Source organism: Gopherus evgoodei, chromosome 1 (genome assembly GCF_007399415.2).
Source record: "Gopherus evgoodei ecotype Sinaloan lineage chromosome 1, rGopEvg1_v1.p, whole genome shotgun sequence".
Classification (NCBI taxonomy): Eukaryota; Metazoa; Chordata; order Testudines; family Testudinidae; genus Gopherus; species Gopherus evgoodei.
In genome coordinates this window covers 168,294,924-168,316,804 of record NC_044322.1, presented here as the reverse complement: position 1 = coordinate 168,316,804, position 21,881 = coordinate 168,294,924, and the positions used below count along the sequence as shown (strand labels likewise).

At 42.6% G+C, this 21,881-nt stretch overlaps 1 protein-coding gene across 2 annotated transcripts in view; it reads left to right on the top strand.

Moving 5' to 3' along the window:
* The window catches only part of HUNK (hormonally up-regulated Neu-associated kinase), a 122,231-nt gene that overhangs the window by 83,881 nt on the left and 16,469 nt on the right, over nt 1-21,881 (top strand). For both annotated transcript variants that reach the window (XM_030579235.1, XM_030579234.1), the window contains exons 6-8: nt 12,501-12,636; nt 17,888-18,056; nt 19,765-19,848. In XM_030579235.1, coding sequence (XP_030435095.1) covers nt 12,501-12,636; nt 17,888-18,056; nt 19,765-19,848 — 389 coding nt within the window. The remainder of the gene's footprint in view (nt 1-12,500; nt 12,637-17,887; nt 18,057-19,764; nt 19,849-21,881) is intronic.

The window sequence follows — 21,881 nt, the reverse complement described above, 5'->3', positions numbered from 1 at the left end:
AGCTAGGTCCAACATTCAGAGGTGAATTAGGAATGCAGATAGAGAGCATGATCAAACATGTGAAGGTATTTATGTGAATTTCACTTAGGCCTGGTCTACACTAGGAAATTAGGTCATTATCACTACATCGTTCAGGTGTGTGAAAAATCCACACCTCTTGAGTAGGTGGGCTACCTACACCCTTAGGAGAATCCCTCCTGTTGGCCCAGGTAGGGTCTGCATGGAAGCACTACATCAGTGCAGCCTCAGCATTTACTTCACATTCACTATAGAAACTCATATCCTAGGGAGATATCTGTGTGCCTGAAAGAGCCCCGAGAATCCCCCTAGTTATTGCAAGTTTGTAGAAGTAGTAAATACTATTGCTGTTTTTTACTATTAAATCCCTTCCATCCATGCTTTCCAGGCCCTAAATCCCAGCCTCTGTCTTCTGACTGAGGAGAACTAAAGAAGGCTCTCTTTGGAGTCTGTCAGCATTGCTCCTTGTTCATCCTGGACCTGCATGTGGCACTCCTCTTCTACCCAGAATTCATGTGCTAGCGTTTTATGAGTGAGCTGATACAATTAGAGTGTTCTCTATTTCCATTCCAGAGTCTTCCTGATAGGATTCTGTTGGATTAAATTGCCATTTTTATATCCTAGTCCACTTTCTAAAGCTCCACTAAGTAATTGTGGTATGAGTAAGATTATAATAACTGCTTTATGCTGTACTAGACGAGGTTCCAAATCTTGATCCTCATGAAGTCAATGACAAAGCTCTCAATGACCTCAGTGGGACCAGGATGTGATGCTGAAACCATAGAAAGCTGGGATTCAGAGAGGCCTCTGCCAATGCAGGTCTGTTTCTTACTGGATATTTCTGGTGTACTTGGACCAGTGGGCTTTGTCCATTATTCATTTTCATTGTCAGGATCAGAATTCTTCCAAAAATTGCATCTTGGTGTAATTTGTAGCTATCTGACATGAGGCTCTACAGCGAAAGTAACATTTTATTTATCCAGTGGGAGTTACAGTAGTTACTTTGAGCTTTCAGAGGTAGAAGATTAATGGAACAGATTTAAATCTGTTAGCCTTTACCCTGCTGTACATTAAGGTATGCCTCAGTTCTTGATTTAAGGCAGGGGACCAGCACATTCACTGATTTGGCAAACTGTGATTTCAGATACATTTGTTCTTGCCACTGTTAGGCTGTGGGTCAATAGTCAACAGCTATTCTGCTTCTCTGCTTGGCAAATTGTTGAATTTGTTAACTCGTTAGGGAGACAGACCTTTTTCTTTAGCCACGTAACGGTTTGAGTATTTTTTCTGATGCACGTAGAAATCTGAGGAGAAATCATTTGCAGAGGATTGTCTTTGACTGTGCAGTATATGTTGGGTCTACATGTAATTTAATGAATACAAAGTCAGTTACATCAAACAAGCAGCCACTCTCATCTGCGAAAGATAATAAATCGACTATCCAAACGTTAAAATTTTCAGTGACCATGAGCACCCAAAGCAACTATATGGCAACAGTGGGCCAGAATTTGAAGTTGGTGTTCAGTCTTCCTTTTAGGAGTCCTTTTTCCATTTGGCCTCTGGGACAACAGATACATCCTGGTATTGGTTTTAGGTGTCAAAGCAGGTACAATAGTTGAAGAAATTCTCTTCCTCAAAGAAATCCCAGTCTGAACAACTGGTGAAGAAATGTTCAAAATCCTCAATTAATTCATAGCAGATGAAGGTCTGAACTGGGCTACGTGTGTGGGGCTATGCACTGATGGGGCAGCAGCCGTGATTGGAAAGAACAGTGGGCTTGAAGCATGAGTAAAGAAAGTGGCACAAGGAGCAATTTGGACACACTGCATGATTCATCACCAAGCTTTGGCTCAAAGAAGTTGCAACCTGAAGTACATGAGGCCCTCAATGTTTAAATAATTAATCTTATAAGCAGGGCCCAACCAAATTCACAGCCATGAAAAACGCGTCATGGACTGTGAAATCTGGTCTCCTGCCCTGAAATCTAGTCTTTTGTGTGCTTTTACCCTGTACGATACAGATTTCATGGGAGAGGCCAGTGTTTCTCAAATTGGGGGTCCTGACCCAAAAGAAAGTTGGGGGGAGTCATAAGGTTATTTTAGGGGGGTCACGTATTGCTACCCTTACTTCTGCACTGCGTTCAGAGCTGGGTTGCCGGAGATGGTGGCTATTGGCCGAGTGCCCAGCTCTGAAGGCAGCGCCCTGCCAGCAGCAGCGCAGAAGTAAGGGTGGCAATACCATACCAGGCCATTCTTATTGCTGCTGGTGGCATTGCTACCTTGAGAGCTGGGCTTCCTGCCAGCAGTCACTGCTTTCCAGCTGCCTGACTCTGAAGGCAGCACCACCACCAGCAGCAGCAGCAGCGAAGAAGTAAGAGTAATGGTACCACAAGCGCCTCCTACAATAACCCCTACAAGATCCCCACACACACACAATTCCTTTTTGCGTCAGGACCCCTACAGTTACAACACATGACATTTCAGATTTAAATAGCTGAAATCGTGACATTTATGATTTTTTAAATCCTGTGGCCATGAAATTGACCAAAATGGACCATGAATTTGGTAGGACCCTACTTATAAAATCCTGGGCAGTGAACACATTGTTTCAATATTCTGTGTGAAGCAAAGAGCTCTGCCCACACTCAGCTTCTGTTTTACAGTGAAGTTAGGTGGTTGTCACATGGGAAAATGTTACAATGTGTCCTTGAATTGTGTGACAAAATCAGAATTTTCCTCCTTAGGAAAACAGACCTTGCAGATTACATGTGTGAATGTGGACTTGACAATGTTAGTTTACCTGGTGAACATGTTTGGCATATTGAATATACTGAATCTAATACTTCAAGGAAGGAATACAAGTATACTAGATATATTTGAGAAAATATACTAGAGAAAATCCGGGGATTCTTGAGGCTTTGTCTTTGGAGATGCCACATTTAAGAGGGAGTTACCAAGATGTTTCCAGTGTTATCAGACTTTTAAAAAGAACAGAGTGAAAGTGATCAAAACCTCTTAAAGACCAGATATTAGCTCATATGTCTGAATTGTATTCCCTTTTTGATTAATATTTTTCTGGAGTTGAACATGAATCTCCAAATACCAACTGGATTCAAATCCCATTCTCGATAACAGTTGACTCCATTCCAACGTGAAGCTTCCGAGCTCAAGAAAATCTCTTGGAGTGGACAACTGATCACACACTCAAGACCAAGTTTTCAAATCTAACAAAGCAAGAATTCTGGATTCTGTTAAAGGAGGGTATGAAAAACTCAGTAGAAGCTATAAAAGTGCTGCTTCCATTCATCTCTGTGGGTGTGTCTACACTGCAATTAAACACCCATGGCTGTCTCGTGTCAGCTAGCTCAGGCTCGCAGGGCTCAGGCTACAGGGCTGTAAAATCATTGTGTAGACATTTGGGCTCAATCTGGAGCCCAGATTCTGGGACTCCACCAAGGTGAGGGTCCCAGAGCTTGAATGTCTCACCTCAATTTTACAGTCCCGCAACTCGAGCTGAGCAAGCCCACTCAGCTGACACAGGCCAGCTGTGGGTGTGTAAGTGCAGTGTAAACATACTCGGTAAATCTGGGCTTTCAGCAATGATTTCTGTGACAACTAAACACAGAAATAATTTAAATTTTGAAAAATGACTTATGTCTGGTGCTATCAGAGAGTCAACCAAACATCAGGCAACTGCGCAGTTTGAAACAGACCCAATATTTTCGCTAAAATCTTGGACTACGTCCAAACACACCCACAAATCCATATTTTTAATTATAGTTTTAAAAACATGGATTAGATTAGATTATATCTTTAAACAAACTGTATGTGGTTGAATAAAGTCCCCAAACTGTCCAGGTTATAGTCTCTCTCTTGAATCTAGTGTCCTGAGTTGGTTGAAAAAAAAAGACATTTGGTTGTGGGAAGCCATCAAGTTTTTAAATATCTGTAAGAAAGCTGCAGTACTAAAAAGTTTGGGAATTCAAGTTTAATCTCAGTTTCTTTTATTTTAAGGGCTTTCCCTCTCTCTGCTTTTTACAACTTATTTATGTTCACAGTTGATAGTCCATAAATTCGCTGATATTTTACCTTTTAATCACTGCATCCTAACGACTGTGTTTGTAAAGCCTATCAAACAGTATCTCCAGGGTTTGTAAGCGTATGTGCCATTAAGCAAACCCTGTGAAGCAGAAAATGAGGTAGGTGTTAGTTAAAATTCCATAAATGAGTTGCATCATCTAATGACCTCTGTTGCTAGTACAGTTTTAAGGGGTTTTAAAAATTGGGTCTAACTTATGGCTCAGTGGTATGAAATTGCTTTAGCTTGTTTCATGTGGTCAGTAGTACAGACAGAAACTCTATGCATAATTTCACCAGGCAGACATTCACATTCGGCATTCTCTAAGCAATAGAAACCAAATTGTTTCTGACCACTGCAAGGAATGTGGCTTCTCAGGGCTTGTCTACATCACAAAGTTGCAGCGCTGGTGAGGGGGTTACAGCGCTGCAACTTAGGAGGTGTACACATCTGCAGGGCATCACCAGCGCTGCAACTCCCTCTTTGCAGCGCTGGCCGTACTCCCGTTTTGTCTCGGGTGTAGAGGATCCAGCGCTGGTGATCCAGCGCTGGTAATCAAGTGTAGACACTTACCAGCACTTATCTTGACCTCCGTGGAATAAGCAGGTATCCCAGCATACCTGAGGAAGCCTCTGGTAATCAAGCAGGTCTCCTTCCCTGCGGTTTGCAGGGGGGTTCGGGGAACGCGAGAGCAAACCGCGGCAAAGCTGGTCTCCTTTCCCGGTTTGCTCTCGCGTTCCCCGAACCCCCGTGCAAGCAGGTCTTCTTCCCTGCGGTTTGCAGGGGGGTTCGGGGAACGCGAGAGCAAACCACGGCGAAGCTGGTCTCCTTCCCCGGTTTGCTCTCGCGTTCCCCGAACCCCCGTGCAAGCAGGTCTCCTTCCCTGCGGTTTGCAGGGGGTTCGGGGAACGCGAGAGCAAACCGCGGCAAAGCTGGTCTCCTTCCCGGTTTGCTCTCGCGTTCCCCGAACCTCCGTGCAAGCAGGTCTCCTTCCCTGCGGTTTGCAGGGGGGTTCGGGGAACGCGAGAGCAAACCGCGGCGAAGCTCGTCTACTTCCCCGGTTTGCTCTCGCGTTCCCCGAACCTCCGTGCAAGCAGGTCTCCTTCCCTGCGGTTTGCTCTCGCGTTCCCCGAATCCCTGAGCAAGCAGGTCTCCTTCCCTGCGGTTTGCTCTTGCGTTCCCCGAATCCCCGAGCAAGCAAGTCTCCTTCCCTGCGGTTTGCAGCGGGGTTCGGGGAATGCGAGAGCAAACCGCGGCGAAGCTGGTCTCCTTCCCCGGTTTGCTCTCGCGTTCCCCGAACCCCCCTTGAAGCCGCCCAACAGCGCTGCACTGTGGCCACATCTAACACCACTTGCAGCGCTGGTTGCTGTAAGTGTGGCCACTCTGCAGCGCTGGCCCTATACAGCTGTACTAATACAGCTGTAACAACCAGCGCTGCAAAATTGTAGATGTAGACATACCCTCAGTGTCAAAACAGAAGAATGTTTATATTCCTATTAATAAAACTCGTTCTACAACTTTTTTAAACTGAGGTTGGTATCTGAATGAAATTTAAAGTGAAACTAAGTTTACACTGATACTGGGTTTGAAACGGAAAAGAGAACAAACATTATCCCAAAATTATACCACAGAAAGAAAATTCTGTCAAGTGTAAGGTCAGTGACTAACAAGACTAGCACCATCCTTGATTTCATCATAGATGAAGATAAACAAAAGTTGGCTGGATAATTAAGTTATACCTTTGTTAGCTCAGCTACTTTGTTCAGCATGGACCAAGGGAATGGTATAACAGTTTTATTTGCATCTGACTTCATATGTAACATGCTCCACCTCAAAAGATCAATCTGTTGGCTTCATGTTTGCTCTTCCATGCAATTCATGGTGTTAGGTCTTATGCCTAGGACCCTACCAAATTCACAGTCCATTTTAGTCAATTTTCTGGTCATAGGATTTTAAAAATAATAGATTTCATGATTCCAGCTATTTAAATCTGAAATTTCATGGTGTTATAATTGTAGAGGTCTTGACACAAAAAGGAGTTGGGGAGGGTCACAAGGTTATGTAGTGGGGTTGTGCTACTGCTACCCTTACTTCTGTGCTGCTGCTGGTGGTGGCCCTGCCTTCAGAGCTGGGTGGCTGGAAGGCGGCAGTTGTTGGCCAGGAGCCCAGCTCTGAAACTGTGCTGCTGGTATGGCAGAGGCTCTGAAGTTAGGATGCCATGATATGGTATTGCCACCCTTACTTCTGCACTGCTGCCTGCAGAGCTGGGCCCTCAGTCAGCAGCTGCCATTCTCCAGCCACCCAGCTCTGAAGTCAGTGCAGAAGTAAGGGTGGCAATACTGCAACCCCCCTAAAATAATCTTGTGACCTCCCCCCGCAACTTCCTTTTGAGTCAGTACTCCCAATTTGAGAGACACTTGTCTTCCCTGTGAAATCTGTATAGTATAGGGTAAAAGTACACAAAAAACCAGATTTATATGAGGAGACCAGATTTAACCATCCGTGATGCATTTTTCATGGCCATGAATTTGGTAGGGCCCTACTTATGCCTGTAGGGTTTGGATTCTGGCTAACTGAGAAACTTCCTCTCTCCTTCTGTGCCATCACAATGCTTAAGATTAGCTGAGGTACTTTTTCTAGGTACTAGATGCAGAGCCAGTGGCGGGTCTAGGGATTTTGCCACCCCAAGCACGGCAGGCAGGCTGCCTCCGGTGGTTTGCCTGCAGGAGGTCCACCGAAGCCGCGGGATGAGCGGACCCTCCACAGGCAAGCCGCCGAAGGCAGCCTGCCTGCTGCCCTCGTGGCACCGGCAGAGCGCCCCCCGCAGCTTGCTGTCCCAAGCATGAGCTTGGCATGCTGGAGCCTGGAGCCGCCCCTGTGCAGAGCAATCTCAGTGGAGGGTTCTTGGCTCTGGAATTCATTTCATCCATCGTGAATCTTTGATCTTTCTAGTATGGCATACGTCTCATCCACTTAGTCATTTGCTGGAGGAAAAAGGAGCTTGTATAGGGAATTGAACTCATTTGGGGACTGAGTTTATTTACATAACACTTTCAATAAGCATTGTGCACTGTTGTAACTGTGCTCAGAATCTACTGGGAGGTGCATTTTATAATTAGGGAAATGGGAAAAATGGAAAGTCATAAGCCAAAACAGAAGAACAATGGCTTTGTTGTTCTTGACAATAGAGAATTCTTTGCCTAAGAAACGTGACATGGGGATTGCAGTTGCAGGATGCTCATGGAACAGCCATAACATCAAGTTCCAAAAGATTTATGGACAGGTTTCCAATCTTTCCCTGCTGTTACTGCAATATTATTGTCATATGAAAATATGGAAAAGTCATGAGAGATTTAAGCTAAAATAGCACATGGTAATTAATGATTTATGAAGATAGAAATAACTTTACAAAAATACAGTTCATGCTTAGGTGAGCTGGTAACTGCATAATCGTAATTCTTTCTGTCTGCCAAATGTCAACTTCTTGACAGTAGGCCTGTCTAAATTGGATAGTCTCTCAGGGCCCCAGTTTCTGTAGGATGCTGAACACAGAGGCTCCTCAAGTTGGTAGAGCTCAGCACCTACAGAACCTCATCCTGACTTTTATAATACAGATCTCTCCCTTCCTTGTGTCATGAATCCACAGGATCTGTGCTATGGCCCAGCTTTTAAACAGTCCCCATTCAATGTGCTGGACCCCAAAGGCATCCCACTGTTCCTAAAAGATAGGCCACATGGCCTCAATGCCTCTGAGGGCTTGGCTACACTTGTAAGTTAGAGTGCATTAAATCAGCCCTGGACACCCTAACTCCTGAGGAGTCCACACTGGCAAGGCACTTAGAGCTCCTGGACTCTGAAGCTGGAGCGCTCCTAGTAATCCACCTCTACTAGAAGCATAGAACTTGCTGCGCCCTGGCTGAAACGCCCGAGTATCAGTGTGGACAACATGTTGCATTACTGCACTGTGATTGGCCTCCAGAAACATTCCATAATCCTCTAAAGTCAAGTGGCCACTCTTCTCATTGTTTTGAACTCAGCTACAGGCATGTATCTATCCCCTTTCAGACTCCGTTTCTGACAGCCAGCATGCTTATCTGCTCCAGGACAAAGCAAACCATTACTGTGAAATGCTTCTGCTGTCTGTGTGTGAGAGAGAGAGAGGCGGGTGTGTGTGTGTGTCTGCTGCTCTCTGAACTTATAAGACAGCATGCTGACACACTCTCTGCGCCCCAAACACGCCATCCCCCCACATACATACAACATACTCCCTGTTACACTCCACCCTCTCCCCCATTTGAAAAGCACACTGCAGCCACTTGCATGCTGGGGTAGCTACCACAATCCACTGCTCTGTGTGGTGTTATAAGAGCTGCTAGTGTGGCCATGCCAGTACGCTTGCAGCTGACAGTGTAAACACACGGCAGCATTTTCCCTGCTGTGGTCTCCGAAGGCTGGTTTAACTCCCAGCACTCTACATCTGCAAGTGTAACCAAACCCTGAGACTCAGCCACTGGGCTCCAGCACTCCTGCTTCTCACTGTGTGAGCTCTGTCCAGCAAGTCCAACTGGGGAAGATTCCTGTTCAGAGACTTGCACCCTCTTCAGGGATCAGTGCACCTCTGCAAGCATTTGCAGTGACACCAGGCAGCCTTTTCAGAACAGACTAGGGTTTGTCAGTCAACTGGAATGCAGCATTGGGAAGTTCTTAGTTGGCATAAAGAAGCAAAGGTTAAGGCAGTAGCCCACACCAGGGCTCCCTGGAGCCATCCAGCTATAGGAACCCCCAGGGTTTCTTTTCTCTGTCTTTGTCTGTTCTCAATCCCAGGCAAGAGCTTCCTGTGTCTCTGTGAGCTAAGCTCTTAATGCAAACTGTGATGGTGCTGCCTGTGGGAGCCAGCTGAGGTCACTCAATCAGGCTGAACTGCAAACAAAACAGGGCAGACAAATTCCAAATGCTAGTGGTTATTCCAACACTTAGATTTACCAAGCCAGCACAAAACAGCTTCTGTAATACCTTATTGGTTACTTAGAAGTTTAAACAACGCAGTTCCCTTAAAGTGCCCAGCCTCAGGCATCCGTCCAGACACATCTGTCAAACATGTGATGATGATTCCTGAAAATCTTATCTCATCATATAAAAGAAAAGGTTCTTCCAATCCCAAAGGATCAGCCACATACTCAGGTTCAATTATAACTTAGATCTTACCCAAAATACACGCTACAGCCAATTCTTATTAACTAAGCTAAAATTTATTTAAAAAGAAAAGAGAGAGAGTTGGTTAAAAGATCAATGTACATACAGACTTGAATTCAATTCTTGAGGTTCAGATACATAGTAGAGGTGAGCTTGTAGTAGCCAAAAGTCCTTTTAGAAATAGTCCATAGGTTATAGTCCAATGTCCATATTCAGGGCGGCTCCAGTCAATGACTGGGGATCTCAATCCTAGTGGCTTAAGGTTTCCCCCTCTTGAAACCCAAAGCAGATCTGAGATGAAGAAGGATCATGTCCCAGTGTTCTTATACATTTCCAGCAGCCTTTTGGCCTGAGAAAACAATAGGCTTAACTCCTTCTTCCAAACATCCTGGCAATTAGCACAGAGTAATTTATCCATTAAACAGTTTAGATACAGGTTACCACAACCTTCAAAGAGACACATAGACCATAATGCTATTTCACTCAAGTATCATCTTAAATGCTAATATTCCTTTTTTGATCTTTGAATTAAAACTATAGCAATAGACAAGACTTGTTTGCTTACATCCCAAGACCTGAGCAAACATCTACCCTTCTACCTCTAACAATGCAGACTTGCATTTCAAAGCTCTATTCATTTACATATCTTCCTAACCAGTTCTTAAGGTTCACTCATGGGTCAGGTCAGTCGGTGAGGTGAGTTAAATAACTCTTTCTGGCCCTGTCACCTTTCAATGAGATATTATATTATAACGTCACACAGACATCTGACACCTTTTGGTCTATTGTCTTCCTCCTGGGAAGCCCTGCTGAGTTCCCAGGTTCTACCTCCTGGAGCTTCCCACTGTTAGGTGTCAGTTGTTCAGTAGCTGGGGTTCCTGTTGTCTTTCTGGATCCTTCCTTGATATGGGTTGGTTCTAGTCAGCCCTGAACGAGCCATTCCTATCATCCCAAATGCCTCATGTCTCCTGCTCTGGCACAGGGGCATTTTAACTTCTTGCATCCATTGGGTAGCAATACTAAGTCAAGAAGATCAGTGTCATGCATAAAAATATGACAGAAAATTCACAACTTCAGTCATACGTTATCCACTGATCTGCTTCAGAACATAGGCACACACTTCCTCTTCCTGACCCCACATAGACCAGGCTTCATGGTGACTTCCTGAGCTGAGCATGTTCAAAGGACCAGTGATATACATAAGGGAGGGGACTGGATAACAACATGACTGCAGACAAGAGTCTTTTAAAGGCAAGTGCACTTTATCTTTAGTTAACATTTATGCCCTTTTCAAATGATTACATCCTGGCCTAGAGAGCCAACATGCTGCTCTCCTAACACAAAGGAGGGTACGGGAATAAAGAAGCCCGTCATTTGTGTTTCTGGCCCCTGAGATGCCCATTGATTACTGTGTAAATGGCAGTCCATGTAGAGCATTTGGGACGATGGTGACGAGGCTGTGCCATTGCTACTCTAGTGCAAAAATTGATTCAGTTGTAAAAGACAAAAATGGCATAAAACAAGTGGCTAGTATTCAGTGACCCAAGATTAATGGTCCATAAGCAAGAAGAGAGTACATGGCTTTTGGTGTTTGCTATGGAATTTATCAGGAATTCTTTTGGCAGCTCGACTGACTATTTTTTCCTTAGTATGTAGCCCATGTGTGCTAGCCACATTATTATATTTGGTGGCTTCTGTGGTGCGTATAATGTGTCTAAATTCTGCATACGTGAGCCTGACTGCAAGCACTTGAGTGGTCTCATGTACAAAATCTTTTAAAAACCCATCTCCAACATTAGGTTTCTGTGTCTGTTCCATGAAGAATTGTAGAGAGCATATTAAATTCCTTAAGATTGCACAAGCAGAAGGCAGGATTTAGCCATTATGGTCTGGAGTTTAAAATATAGGACTAGTCAAAACGGAGATAAATTTCCAGTTCAGATACTGACTTGCTATGTGGCCTTGGGCCAGTCGCTTTATCTCTCCTTGTAACTAACAGCCTCAGAGGCATGACGTCAATGAATGTTTGTAAAGCACTTTGAGATTCTTTGATGGAAAACTTGAAAGGAATGGAGTCAAAACATAGGTCCAGTTCTGCCTTCAGATTCTCTCTTGCAACTCTCTTGCCATCAATGGAAGTACAGGTGTTCATATCTGAAAACAGAAATGAGCCCACTAAGTTTACTGCTCTATTTTAATTGGGTCAGAGTCTCCTATCATTGATGTCAGTATGGATGCACCATTTTAACTGAGAAACTAATTTGGTCCCCCAGGCCTGATGCTGTGTGATACTGAGCGCTGGTACTGATTGGAGCTTAATGGGAGTTGAGGCTACTCAGCCCTACACCAGAGGCATGCAATTCCTTTTTTAGATTGCACCTTAGGCCTCTGACATTATACTTCTGCTGAATTTTTGAAGGGATGTATAAGGAAGAAACCCTTTATGTTATTGGCGAGGGAATATTTAAATAATGAAAAAATGATTGTAATGCTAAGGCCCTGATTCAGGAAAGCACTTAAGAATGTGCTTAGGTCCCAATGAAGTATATGCTAAAATGTTTTACTGAACTGGGGCTAAGTTCTCTCATCTCTCATGTTTAATATTGGGCCAAATCTCTAGACAGGTAAAATTCCAGATGACTTCTCTTACTGTTTGTCCCAGACAATTTGTTATTGAAATATGTTGCACAGGGAAGTCTCTAGATTAGATTTGTATCAAAGTTTTTTTCCTTTTTTTTAATGGAAGATTAGATCTGGTGCATGTTATGATCCTCCGGTCTAGAATAGTATTATCTGATCTGAAAAAGCAGCAAAGAATCCTGTGGCACCTTATAGACTAACAGACGTTATAGACCTTATAGACTAACCCACTTCCTCAGATGCATGTCTGATCTGAGTCAGGGTTTGGGGCTAATTTGGAACAAATGCCTCTCACCCTGCTGGGTTTTTTTCTGGAAGCATGAAGGTTACCTTTAGAGCACACACAGATAATTGTCTCTCTTCTCATTTATGATTCTATAAAACATTATTTATTTTACATATGGATTAACTCCTTATCAAATAATTTTTTCAGGGACATTAGAGCACATCATAAAGGAAACAGTTGCTTGGTAGTATATTTTTGGTAAGGTTATTTGCCATAGTAACTCAGTTGCTAAGTTAAGTTGTAAAGCATATGACACAGCTGTTGTCTTTTCTTAATGTCTTCACAGCGGCCATAAACCTTCTACAATCTCTGCTAGAGCCAGATCCTGCAAAGAGACCAAACATCCAGCAAGCTTTAGCAAATCGTTGGCTTAATGAGAATTACCTTGGGAAAGCACCACATAATGTCACTTATCCAAACAGGTATTGTAATTAATACAATACTTTGCAAATGTGAGAACACATTAAACCATTAGAGGCTTGATCCTGCATACCCTTACTCACATAATAAAGTCCCATTGAACTCACTGGGATTACATACATGAGTAAGGGCTGCTTATGCTTATTTCAGGACTGGGCCTGAAATAAATGGGAGGTGATATCAGTTTTGAGAGAGTTCTTAGTACAAAAGTCAAAATGACTTCCTTAAACTAGCAGAAAGATGCCATGCTGCTGCTTGGTGACCCAAGATCAAGACCACATACTTAGTTGACTCCTGGATCTTCTCAGAATTGATGGGGGCAGTGCATTGTTTGTTGTTGGAGTGATATTACCATGTCATTGGAAGCTACTGCCCTTTCTAAAATGCCAGCTCAGATTCTGTGTGATAAATACAATATTATTATGGTAACCATTATGGGAAGGATCAGAGTTAGATGAACCTGCTTAGATGAGTATTGATCTTGAACACCTCAATAGACACAGAGACATATCACCAGGTTCAGGTGGATGGCAGATCTTATGGTTAACTGTATATGCAGCCAGGAAGAAAAAAGTGCTATTTTTGGTATACACTTAGGGCTAGATCCACCAAGGGATTTAGGTGCTTAAATGTCACTTTAGGAACCTAAGTCCAAAATGTACATCCTCAAAACCCCTGCTGCTTATGCTGTTGGCACCTAAGTTTCGGCCAGTGGACATGCGCAGGGGCAGCTACATTCTGACACTATTGAGTTGCTCCGTGTCTAGCTCACACCTAATCCATACTGCCTGATGCAGTAGGTGTTTCCACAGGCTGTCTGTCAGATTGGACCCCACACAAAGCCTGCAATCAGAGGAGGAGGGCATGGTGTGTGTCCCGCCTCCCCTCCTCTTTGCCTTGTGCCTTATAGCTCAGTGCTTTATATGTTCACCCAGGGTGTGGGAGGTCTAGATTCACATCCCTGCTCTGCCTGAACCCAGGTCTCCCCACTCCCTGGTGAGCTCTGGGGTGGGGCTCTCTCTTGCTTAAGCTGTTCAGTTTTTGTACAATATACTTAAACATTCATTGGTCCAGGCACAGACTGAGAATGATTCTGTAGCTAAGTGGTTAGCTGCACCTCTTTCTCCCCCCCACCACCTCCCAGAGCAGTGAGAATCCAGTTCAAGTCTTTGTTCCAAATCAGGCAGAGGGGAAGATTTGAACCTGGCTCTCTGACATTCTGGGTGAAGGCTATAGGGAGTGCCTCCTTATTTTTGTGGAAAAGAGCAGATCTGGTTTAGGCACTTAACTCCAGGAGAGGGATCATGGTGAGAATCCTGAGTGGAGATGAGCATATCCCACCAGCCCGCAGTTAGGCAGCTATCTGATTTTGAGGGGCTTGGCCACTCCCTTCTTCATAGCATTCCCTACTGGCTAGCTTAAGCAGCTCAGCATGATGACTTTTGTGAATTCCATTCTTAGGTGCCTAACTCTCCGCATGCATTGTACAGGAAGCCTGGGTACTTACCTCAGGCCTATGGATTCTTTTATGTGGCAGGGCGTCTAAACATTAGGTGTTGCAATCACAAGTCTAAATCCCCTTTGTGGATGTAGCCACTAGTCAAAATGTAATAGGTTTTGTGTAATACGCAAGTCAGCACCAGCTGTGGTCTTATGCCTAGGGACTGCAAGCCTAGAGTCACAAAGAGAATAGCAGCTTCTAGTTCTCGAAAAATGGAAGGCTAGAACTTGAGTGAGATTGAGGTCTTTTATTCTGGAAAGGAAGTTCATAAGAGAGATCTGGTGAAACAATGAATCATTAGGCTGGCATACAGGATAACTGAGAGTTGTGGTGCAGGGAAACGTGATTGGCTACATTCATGGCTGGAATATAAAGAAGGAATATAAGAGTGGTTGGTTTACAAGGGATGTGGCAGAGAATGAGATGAGTCATTGTCTCAGCATTCTTGTCCTGATACCAAGTCTAATTAAGCTAAAACAAAACATACACAGCAGATTTGAGGAATCCTGGTGCATTGGACTGTGCTAAAGTATGGTACATATGAACATTTTGTGTTAAAGAAAGGGAAATAAGTGTAAACTGAATGAGTCATTATGCTAATTAAATCACTGTCATAATGAGTTTAATCAATCTACTAAACATGGCATCTGTAAGCAAATGTAACTGTAACTGAGAGCTGTGTGGATAACTTGATACTCTCACTCTAGTCTTATAGCCACTAAAAACGACACAAAGAAGGCTTGAAAATAAATGTGATTTAACAACTCTTTTCCATTTGTAGATGCACTTTTATATTTATATATATTTTAAATCCCCGGCATGCACTTGAGTTGCACTTTGTCCGATTGTATTGGAAGTGTTCTTTCTGAGTTTGGTCACAAGTGTAAATGATTATATGTATAATTATTTAGGTGGCTTGTAAAGGAAGCTGGAGTCTAATATGTTAAAGAAAAGAGCAGTGGCAATGTCCTTTATTTACAAGTGCCCACTTAATCATTCTGTCTTGAAGGCAAAGGAACCTTAAATACAAGACAGATGAAAGCCAGAGTCCTGAAATACAGAGTGGAGGTCTGGGTGGATGTTAGAAGAAAATAAGTGCCTTTTACAGCTCTTAAATATATACACTTCTTAAGTAAAATCAATGTGGAACTTTTATGCTTTAAGGACAATTAGATTTTATCATCCGATAATGTAATAACAGTTACAAAACAAGAAAGAATGGAAGAACTAGCTGGGAGGGGAAGTATTCTACATAGTCTAGTTTAAAAGGATATCCCTTTTTTAAAAAAATCACCCTTACAATAAATATTACAGTAGAACCTCAGAGTTACAAACTAACTGGTCAAGCACACACCTCATTTGGAACCTGAAGTGTGCAATCAGGCAGCAGCAGAGACAAAAAACAAAACAAAACAAACAAACAAAAAACAAATACAGAACAGTACTGAGTTAAACTACTTTAAAAAAAGGGGGGAGGGAGAAGCAGCATTTTAATTCCGCATAGGAAAGTTTCAAAGCTGCATTAAGTCAATGTTCATTTGCAAACTTTTGAAAGAACAACCATAATGTTTTGTTCGGAGTTACAAACATTTCAGAGTTTGAACAACATCCATTCCCAAGGTGTTTGTAACTCTGAGGTTCTACTGTATGTACAAAATCAGTTTTTCTCATCATCTGCCTCTCTGAAAAATCAGAAAATTAGACCCAGGTGTATTTTGACCCACTTTTTGTGCTGAGGTCAGTGGAATTCCATAGTCATGTAGATTATTGCCTTTCTATCTTTGGGCTCTAGTGCTTTTTTTTCTTAACTAGCTTAGGTCCCAGACTTGACCTACCTGCAAGTTGCTATACTATAATGTGATAAGAAAAATCCTCTTGATTGTAAATATTTAGGGCCATATTTTGCTTTCATTTGAATTGGTGTAAATGTAGAGTAACATAATTAAATTCAACTTTGAAAGAGTTCCTCTGGATGTATGCGAGAGTGTGTGAGCATGGATATGCACCATAGTTTCTTATCCACCACTTATCACCAAGAAATCTCCACTCTCATCCCAACCACTATTTGTATTGAACTAACAAAAAGCAATGTATTGTACTCATGGGTACCCGTTCTGTCCTTTTATGGGCATCACTAAATGCTCTTAGATAGGGAGTCGGTAGAAGAGTAGATAGAGGAAGGATGTAAAACTGAGATACAGGAGATTTCTCATAAATAATTTTCTCTGGCTCTTTCGAAGCTTGCTTTTATTAAAGAAATTCTCTGACAACAAAAAATTCTTGGCATTTTACAGAATACTTCCAGCAACAATTACCTGGGTTCTTTTTGCTATCCAGAAGACAGACCTACTTCCCATACAGCAGCAGATACAGCTTGCCTATTAACTTCTTTAAAAAAAACCCTAAAAGCAGTCCCTTAGTACAAAATGAATTTTAATAAGCATAGTGAATAAAGGGAAACATTTGCTAGTCAAGATTTACCAGACTCAATTTTGAATATTATTTAGAGTCCTGCTATGGCCAGCCCCATCTCACGTGCAGTAACGGCTGAAAAATAGCGATGCAGGGGGTGAGGTGGGAAATGATGAACCTTTTAAAAGTAGAGGTCAGATTTTTTCAAGTGCTCATCACCCAGCAGTTCTTAGTAAGGCATCTAAATAAGTGGCTAAAATAGCTAGTGAGAACAAGGAATATCTTTTTTAAAAAACAATTATTTTTGAAAATAATGGGAGCTACTGGGTGCTGGGCACACCTGGAAGTCTGGCCAATTCATTTAGAAGCCTAAATGAGCTCTTTGGAAAATCTAACCTTCCAATGGCACTGCTAAGGGTCTGTTATAACTGCACAAGGCTATTGCTAATCCATTCCTCAACTCAGATATGTCCATTATTGAGAGCATGTGCAAACACACACATATTTTATGTGTAACTTAGCTTTATATAGTGCCTTCCACCTCAAAGCACTTTTACACCTTTTACAAACTGCTATAGAAATGTTACATATAGCTCACTTCATCTACTATTGAAATACACCTATCTGTGAGATGAAACACTCTAGCTAGCTACTTAATGCAAGAAGAGACACCCAAGCAATGGTTAACAATAGCAGATGAAGATGGAAAGAACAGAAACATATAGCTAAGCAGAATGTAGCTAGCTGAGTTGAATTTTAGCTCTTCTCCTCCAAAAGGAGCCAGGGGATGTTTAATAACTACAGTGTTCAAGACCTTGGGTTTTATGTCTTAATCAAACTGTGGCATCTGCTGCACTGCAGTGCCTCTTAACACCATGCTGGGCCATTGGTTCACTATTGACTTGGAGGGAAGAATGCCATCTATTTAATGATCAATGTCACTTCCTGCAGCGCATACTGTAGCTGTTCCTTGGCAGTCTACCATCCAAGTAGTAACTAGCCTTGACCTTTTTTAGTTTGTTAGATCTGAATGGAACACAGCATAGCGTGGTAGGTCTGAAAACCACATAGAAAACTGCATCCCAAATCCCTGAGTACAGAAGGTATGCAGAGTTAAAGTATCAGAAGGTATTCTTTATTGTTAAAATAATTTTTGGCTGCTTTTTGAACTAGAGCTACCTTCACAAGAACGTAAGGCTAGTCATGTTTGCATTACTTAGCTATATAATGGCCTTCAGATCTCTAGTGTATACTCTGCAGGTGTCCTCATTGCTAACAAGCATTCTAAGGTCTCATCTGGAGGGTGGTAAGCATAATTTGTTTGGTCTCTCTTTGTGTAGAATTCACCTAGAAGACCTCAGCCAAAGTGTGCTGCTCCATATGACTGAAAAGCTGGGCTACAAGAACAGTGATGTGATCAACACTGTCCTCTCTAATCGGGCAAGCAACACTCTCGCCATCTACTTTCTACTTAATAAGAAACTAGAGCGCTATTTGACAGGCCTGAGAGTAAGTATTGCTTGATACTGATTCTTTAAGACAACAACAATAATAATAAATATAAAAGAGGCTGTAATATAACACATTTTTCTCACACGCTGACATTTGATTCTGAGTCTTTAGCTTAGTGAAGTGTAGCCCCTTGAGATTCACTGTTCATATAACATTAGTTGTGAAAGGGAGATAATGCTGGTAAATAGATAACGTTAATTCAGATCAGAGTTCCCATGCATGGGAAAGAATTGCTTATAGGTTGTATGTGCATGGTTTCCAAATGTAGGCATTGGACAAAGAGGCGCCTGAGAAGGAGCAAAGTCCTTGCCATGTAAGGCTTTATTTTTGTCCCAGAGTTGTGTCGGGTTTATGCTCTTTAGATATAATTCTTCTGTTATTAAAAAATATCCATTAACATAATGTGATTCTTGGCAGGAGAGGTGGGGACCGTTGAATAGCCATTAAAATATGTTTGTGAGTTGTGAAGTGAAAACTTTAAGATAAAAGTTGTACTTAAAAATAATATGTATGTAGAGTTTGTTGATTAGTTTTTGATCCTCTTGGCCCATGGCACAAGACATTAATACCAAATAGCTCTTGCATAAGACCTTGGGTCAAAAATCCTGCTGTCCAATTTGCATTGCAGGTTTCTTGCAGTGTAAATTTTTATTGCATATTCTGCATTCAGTTTCTGCACAAATCTCCCATTGGCCTCAATAGATGTCTACACTGGGGATGAGAGGAGCAGTAAATGACTTAAGAGACTGACAGTGCAGTTGCAGCCCCAGTGTCTCCCTCACGTGGCAGTTTCGCTTTGCAAGGGTTCTTGCAAACACTTTTCTTTGTTCTTTATTGTCAGTCACCTTAGGGTCACTTCTACCTCTCCAGCCTCCCCCCAGCTCGCCGCACTGCTCCCCTCCCATGTTTGACTTTGAGGTTTGGATCCAAAGCAAAGGGCCATTGAAACCAGCAAGTTTCTCCTGTTTTCACATCAAAACAATGCAAAACTCTCTAGTCCACATAGTCGTGATTTGAGCCCATAACAGAGGGGAAGCATGCACTAGAATAGCCATCCTAACACTTTTCTTTGAACCAGCACAGTCTGTGCAGTCTTCTATGCTGGGTAAGGAGCGTTGGCGCCATCACCTTGCCCCCACCCCACCCCACCTCACCCCTCCCTGCCTGCTTAAGGGGGCCTAGCACTGCCAGCACTGGTAGTTTAGTGCTCTATAGCCACATAATGGGTGGCCTCTGCACAAGTGTATGGGGCCTGCAAGGGGTCGAGACGCCTTGTACTCTGTCTTCCCTTGGCATCTGTGCATAGCAAGGCACAATCTGGGTCTGAGATGTAAATAGTGAGGAAGCTGTAAGCATCTACAAGGCTGTTTATAAGATGCAGGGTTTTATGGGTTTTTCCTTTCCAGCTTATTAGTTTCTCTTTTATCTCAGAGAGATTCCTTGTCTGACGAATGGCCATGGATTCTTCACTCCTCCTCAGAGCTTAGTTATATTAGAAAGACCATTCAGATGTTTTAATAATGATGTCTCGCTGGCCATTTGCAGATCAGCATGAATGATATTTAAATATCATGGGCCACATCCATCATTGCCATAAGCCAGTGCGACTCCGTTGAAAGCCACAGTGAGTTTGGCCAAGCAGGTTGTAGTTTATCAGTTTCGTTGACTCTAATTATCTCACATTATTTTTTTCCGTCTTCAGCAGAAGTCAGATGTCCATGATAATGTTTGCTACAGGAACCAGCTATACCACATAGAAAAATACAAGGGGAACCAAGATGCCTATGAGGTACAGCTTTTTATGATGATACTTTGATACCAGTCTAAAGTTAAGAATTTCCCACTGATTGTGAATAAAATTGATGGGTTTCTGGCTCTGGGGGGAAAACAGAAATAATTCCAAGCCCAGAGAAATAGGGAAACTTGCTTACAAGAGAGAAAGTTACCAAATGACTCATTTGAAAAGAATTGCCAGGGAGGTTTGGGCATCTTCATTAAACAAAAAGAAGTGTACTGATCTGCTGTCACAGAACAAATGGACAGAAAGGTCAGAATAATACCCCAACTGTAAGCCTAAATGTGAACCTCAGTAACAGTGAAAGATACAAGTTAGGGATGTGAATGTTCTAGACGCGAATTCCACTTGTCCATTCAGGTATTCTGAACCCCTCAGTTTGACTTTGAGAACACTCGCCAACACAGATGAGTTCATAATAACTGCTAGTCACTAAGCTATTGTGTTCCTCAGGGTATATTCTGCTGTAATACAGGCTGCATGGGACTGTATGAAATTTTCTTAGGGATATAAAAAAAACTCCTTAGCTCCTCTACAACATCTTCTAGCTGATTCTGTCCAAGCACTTCACAAGAATTTATAAATTAAGCCTCACAATATTTATGAGGGCTAGTCTCCCACTCCAAGATACAAGTAACTCCCATTGAAGGCAATCGGTGTTGCATGATTGAAGGGAATCAGTGTTGCGTGTATCCTGCTGAGGAGAATAGAGCTCTTTGGGATGTAGGAGTATTATCATCCCCATTGTACAGATAGGAAGCCAAAGAACCAAGGACTTAAGTAACTTGCCCAAGCTGGCAGCCTTCACTGCATTTGAGCAATGTCACTTCAGCAAAATTAGTACAGCATTCAGCCCAGGTTCATTGACAGGCTGTGAGCAGAGCTGTTTGAAAAATGGGTATTTTTCCCTATGAAAAATTTTGGTGAAGATTTTTTTTTCTTCAAGTTTTTCAAGACTTGATAAAAAACCCAAAAACTAGAAAACTTGCACTTTTAGGCAAGCAAAAGCCAAAAAATGTCATCCCAAACCCACAACATATTTGGTTTTGCATCAATGTTTAATTAACATTTAGGAGAAGTGTTTCAGGTGGGGCTGGCCCTAAGTGTCTTGTTGCCCAGGGTAGAAAACTGTGGTGTTCATCACTTCATTCTGCATACCCTTCTCCAGCCTCCACCCCCACCCCACCCCCCCCCAAAAAAAAACACAAGCAAAAGGAAAAAGGCAACAAATGGGAATTTGGCATTCCTGGATACTGGCTTCCCTGACCACCTGCTCCTCAGGACAGTTCTGGTTTCACAGGAACACTGCTAGCCTGTTATATGCCCAATCCTACTATCCAGACTTCAGTGAGAGCTCTGTGTAAGAAATGCCTCTCTGGGCCTATCATTGCATACCACTGGCTTTGATTATTATTTATTGTTTGTATTGCTGTAGTGCCTAGAATCCCTAGTTACATCACTGTGCTAGGCACTGTACAAATGTTCTCTGCCCTCAGGAACTGTGCTTCATCCTCGTGTTGGGACCTCGGAGTGTAAAAAAACCCTATTGGGAAAAGCCACTCTGGTTTTGTTGTGTGCTGCAATCTGCTAGTACTCTTCTGTCTGGAGATAGAAGACATGGGTCATGTAAATGAGGATGCTAACTGATGGGGAGTGCCTACATTCACTGGTTCCCTCTCAGTGGTCACAGCGATACTTTCCATTCATTAGATAGAAAGTGTTGCCTGTCTCCATTCTTTTTGCCAGGGTTTTAAAGGAATCCACTCCAGATATCAGGGCCCCTTTGATTTTAGGATTCCCTTTTCCTTTCCTTTGTTTGCCGAAGGGAGAAATTACAGCGATGCAAGTATGATGCAGGTTTCATCTAACAACCATAAGATAAATTACAATATTCCCAATACCTCTTTCTGATTTTCAGAGTTATGATGGTGGTGTCACTGTATTATTAAAATGGTTTCCAAACCCAGAATTACATGGGCAATTTATATTGTGTCTGTTTTGCTTAGTTTTTTTAAAAAAATGCATTT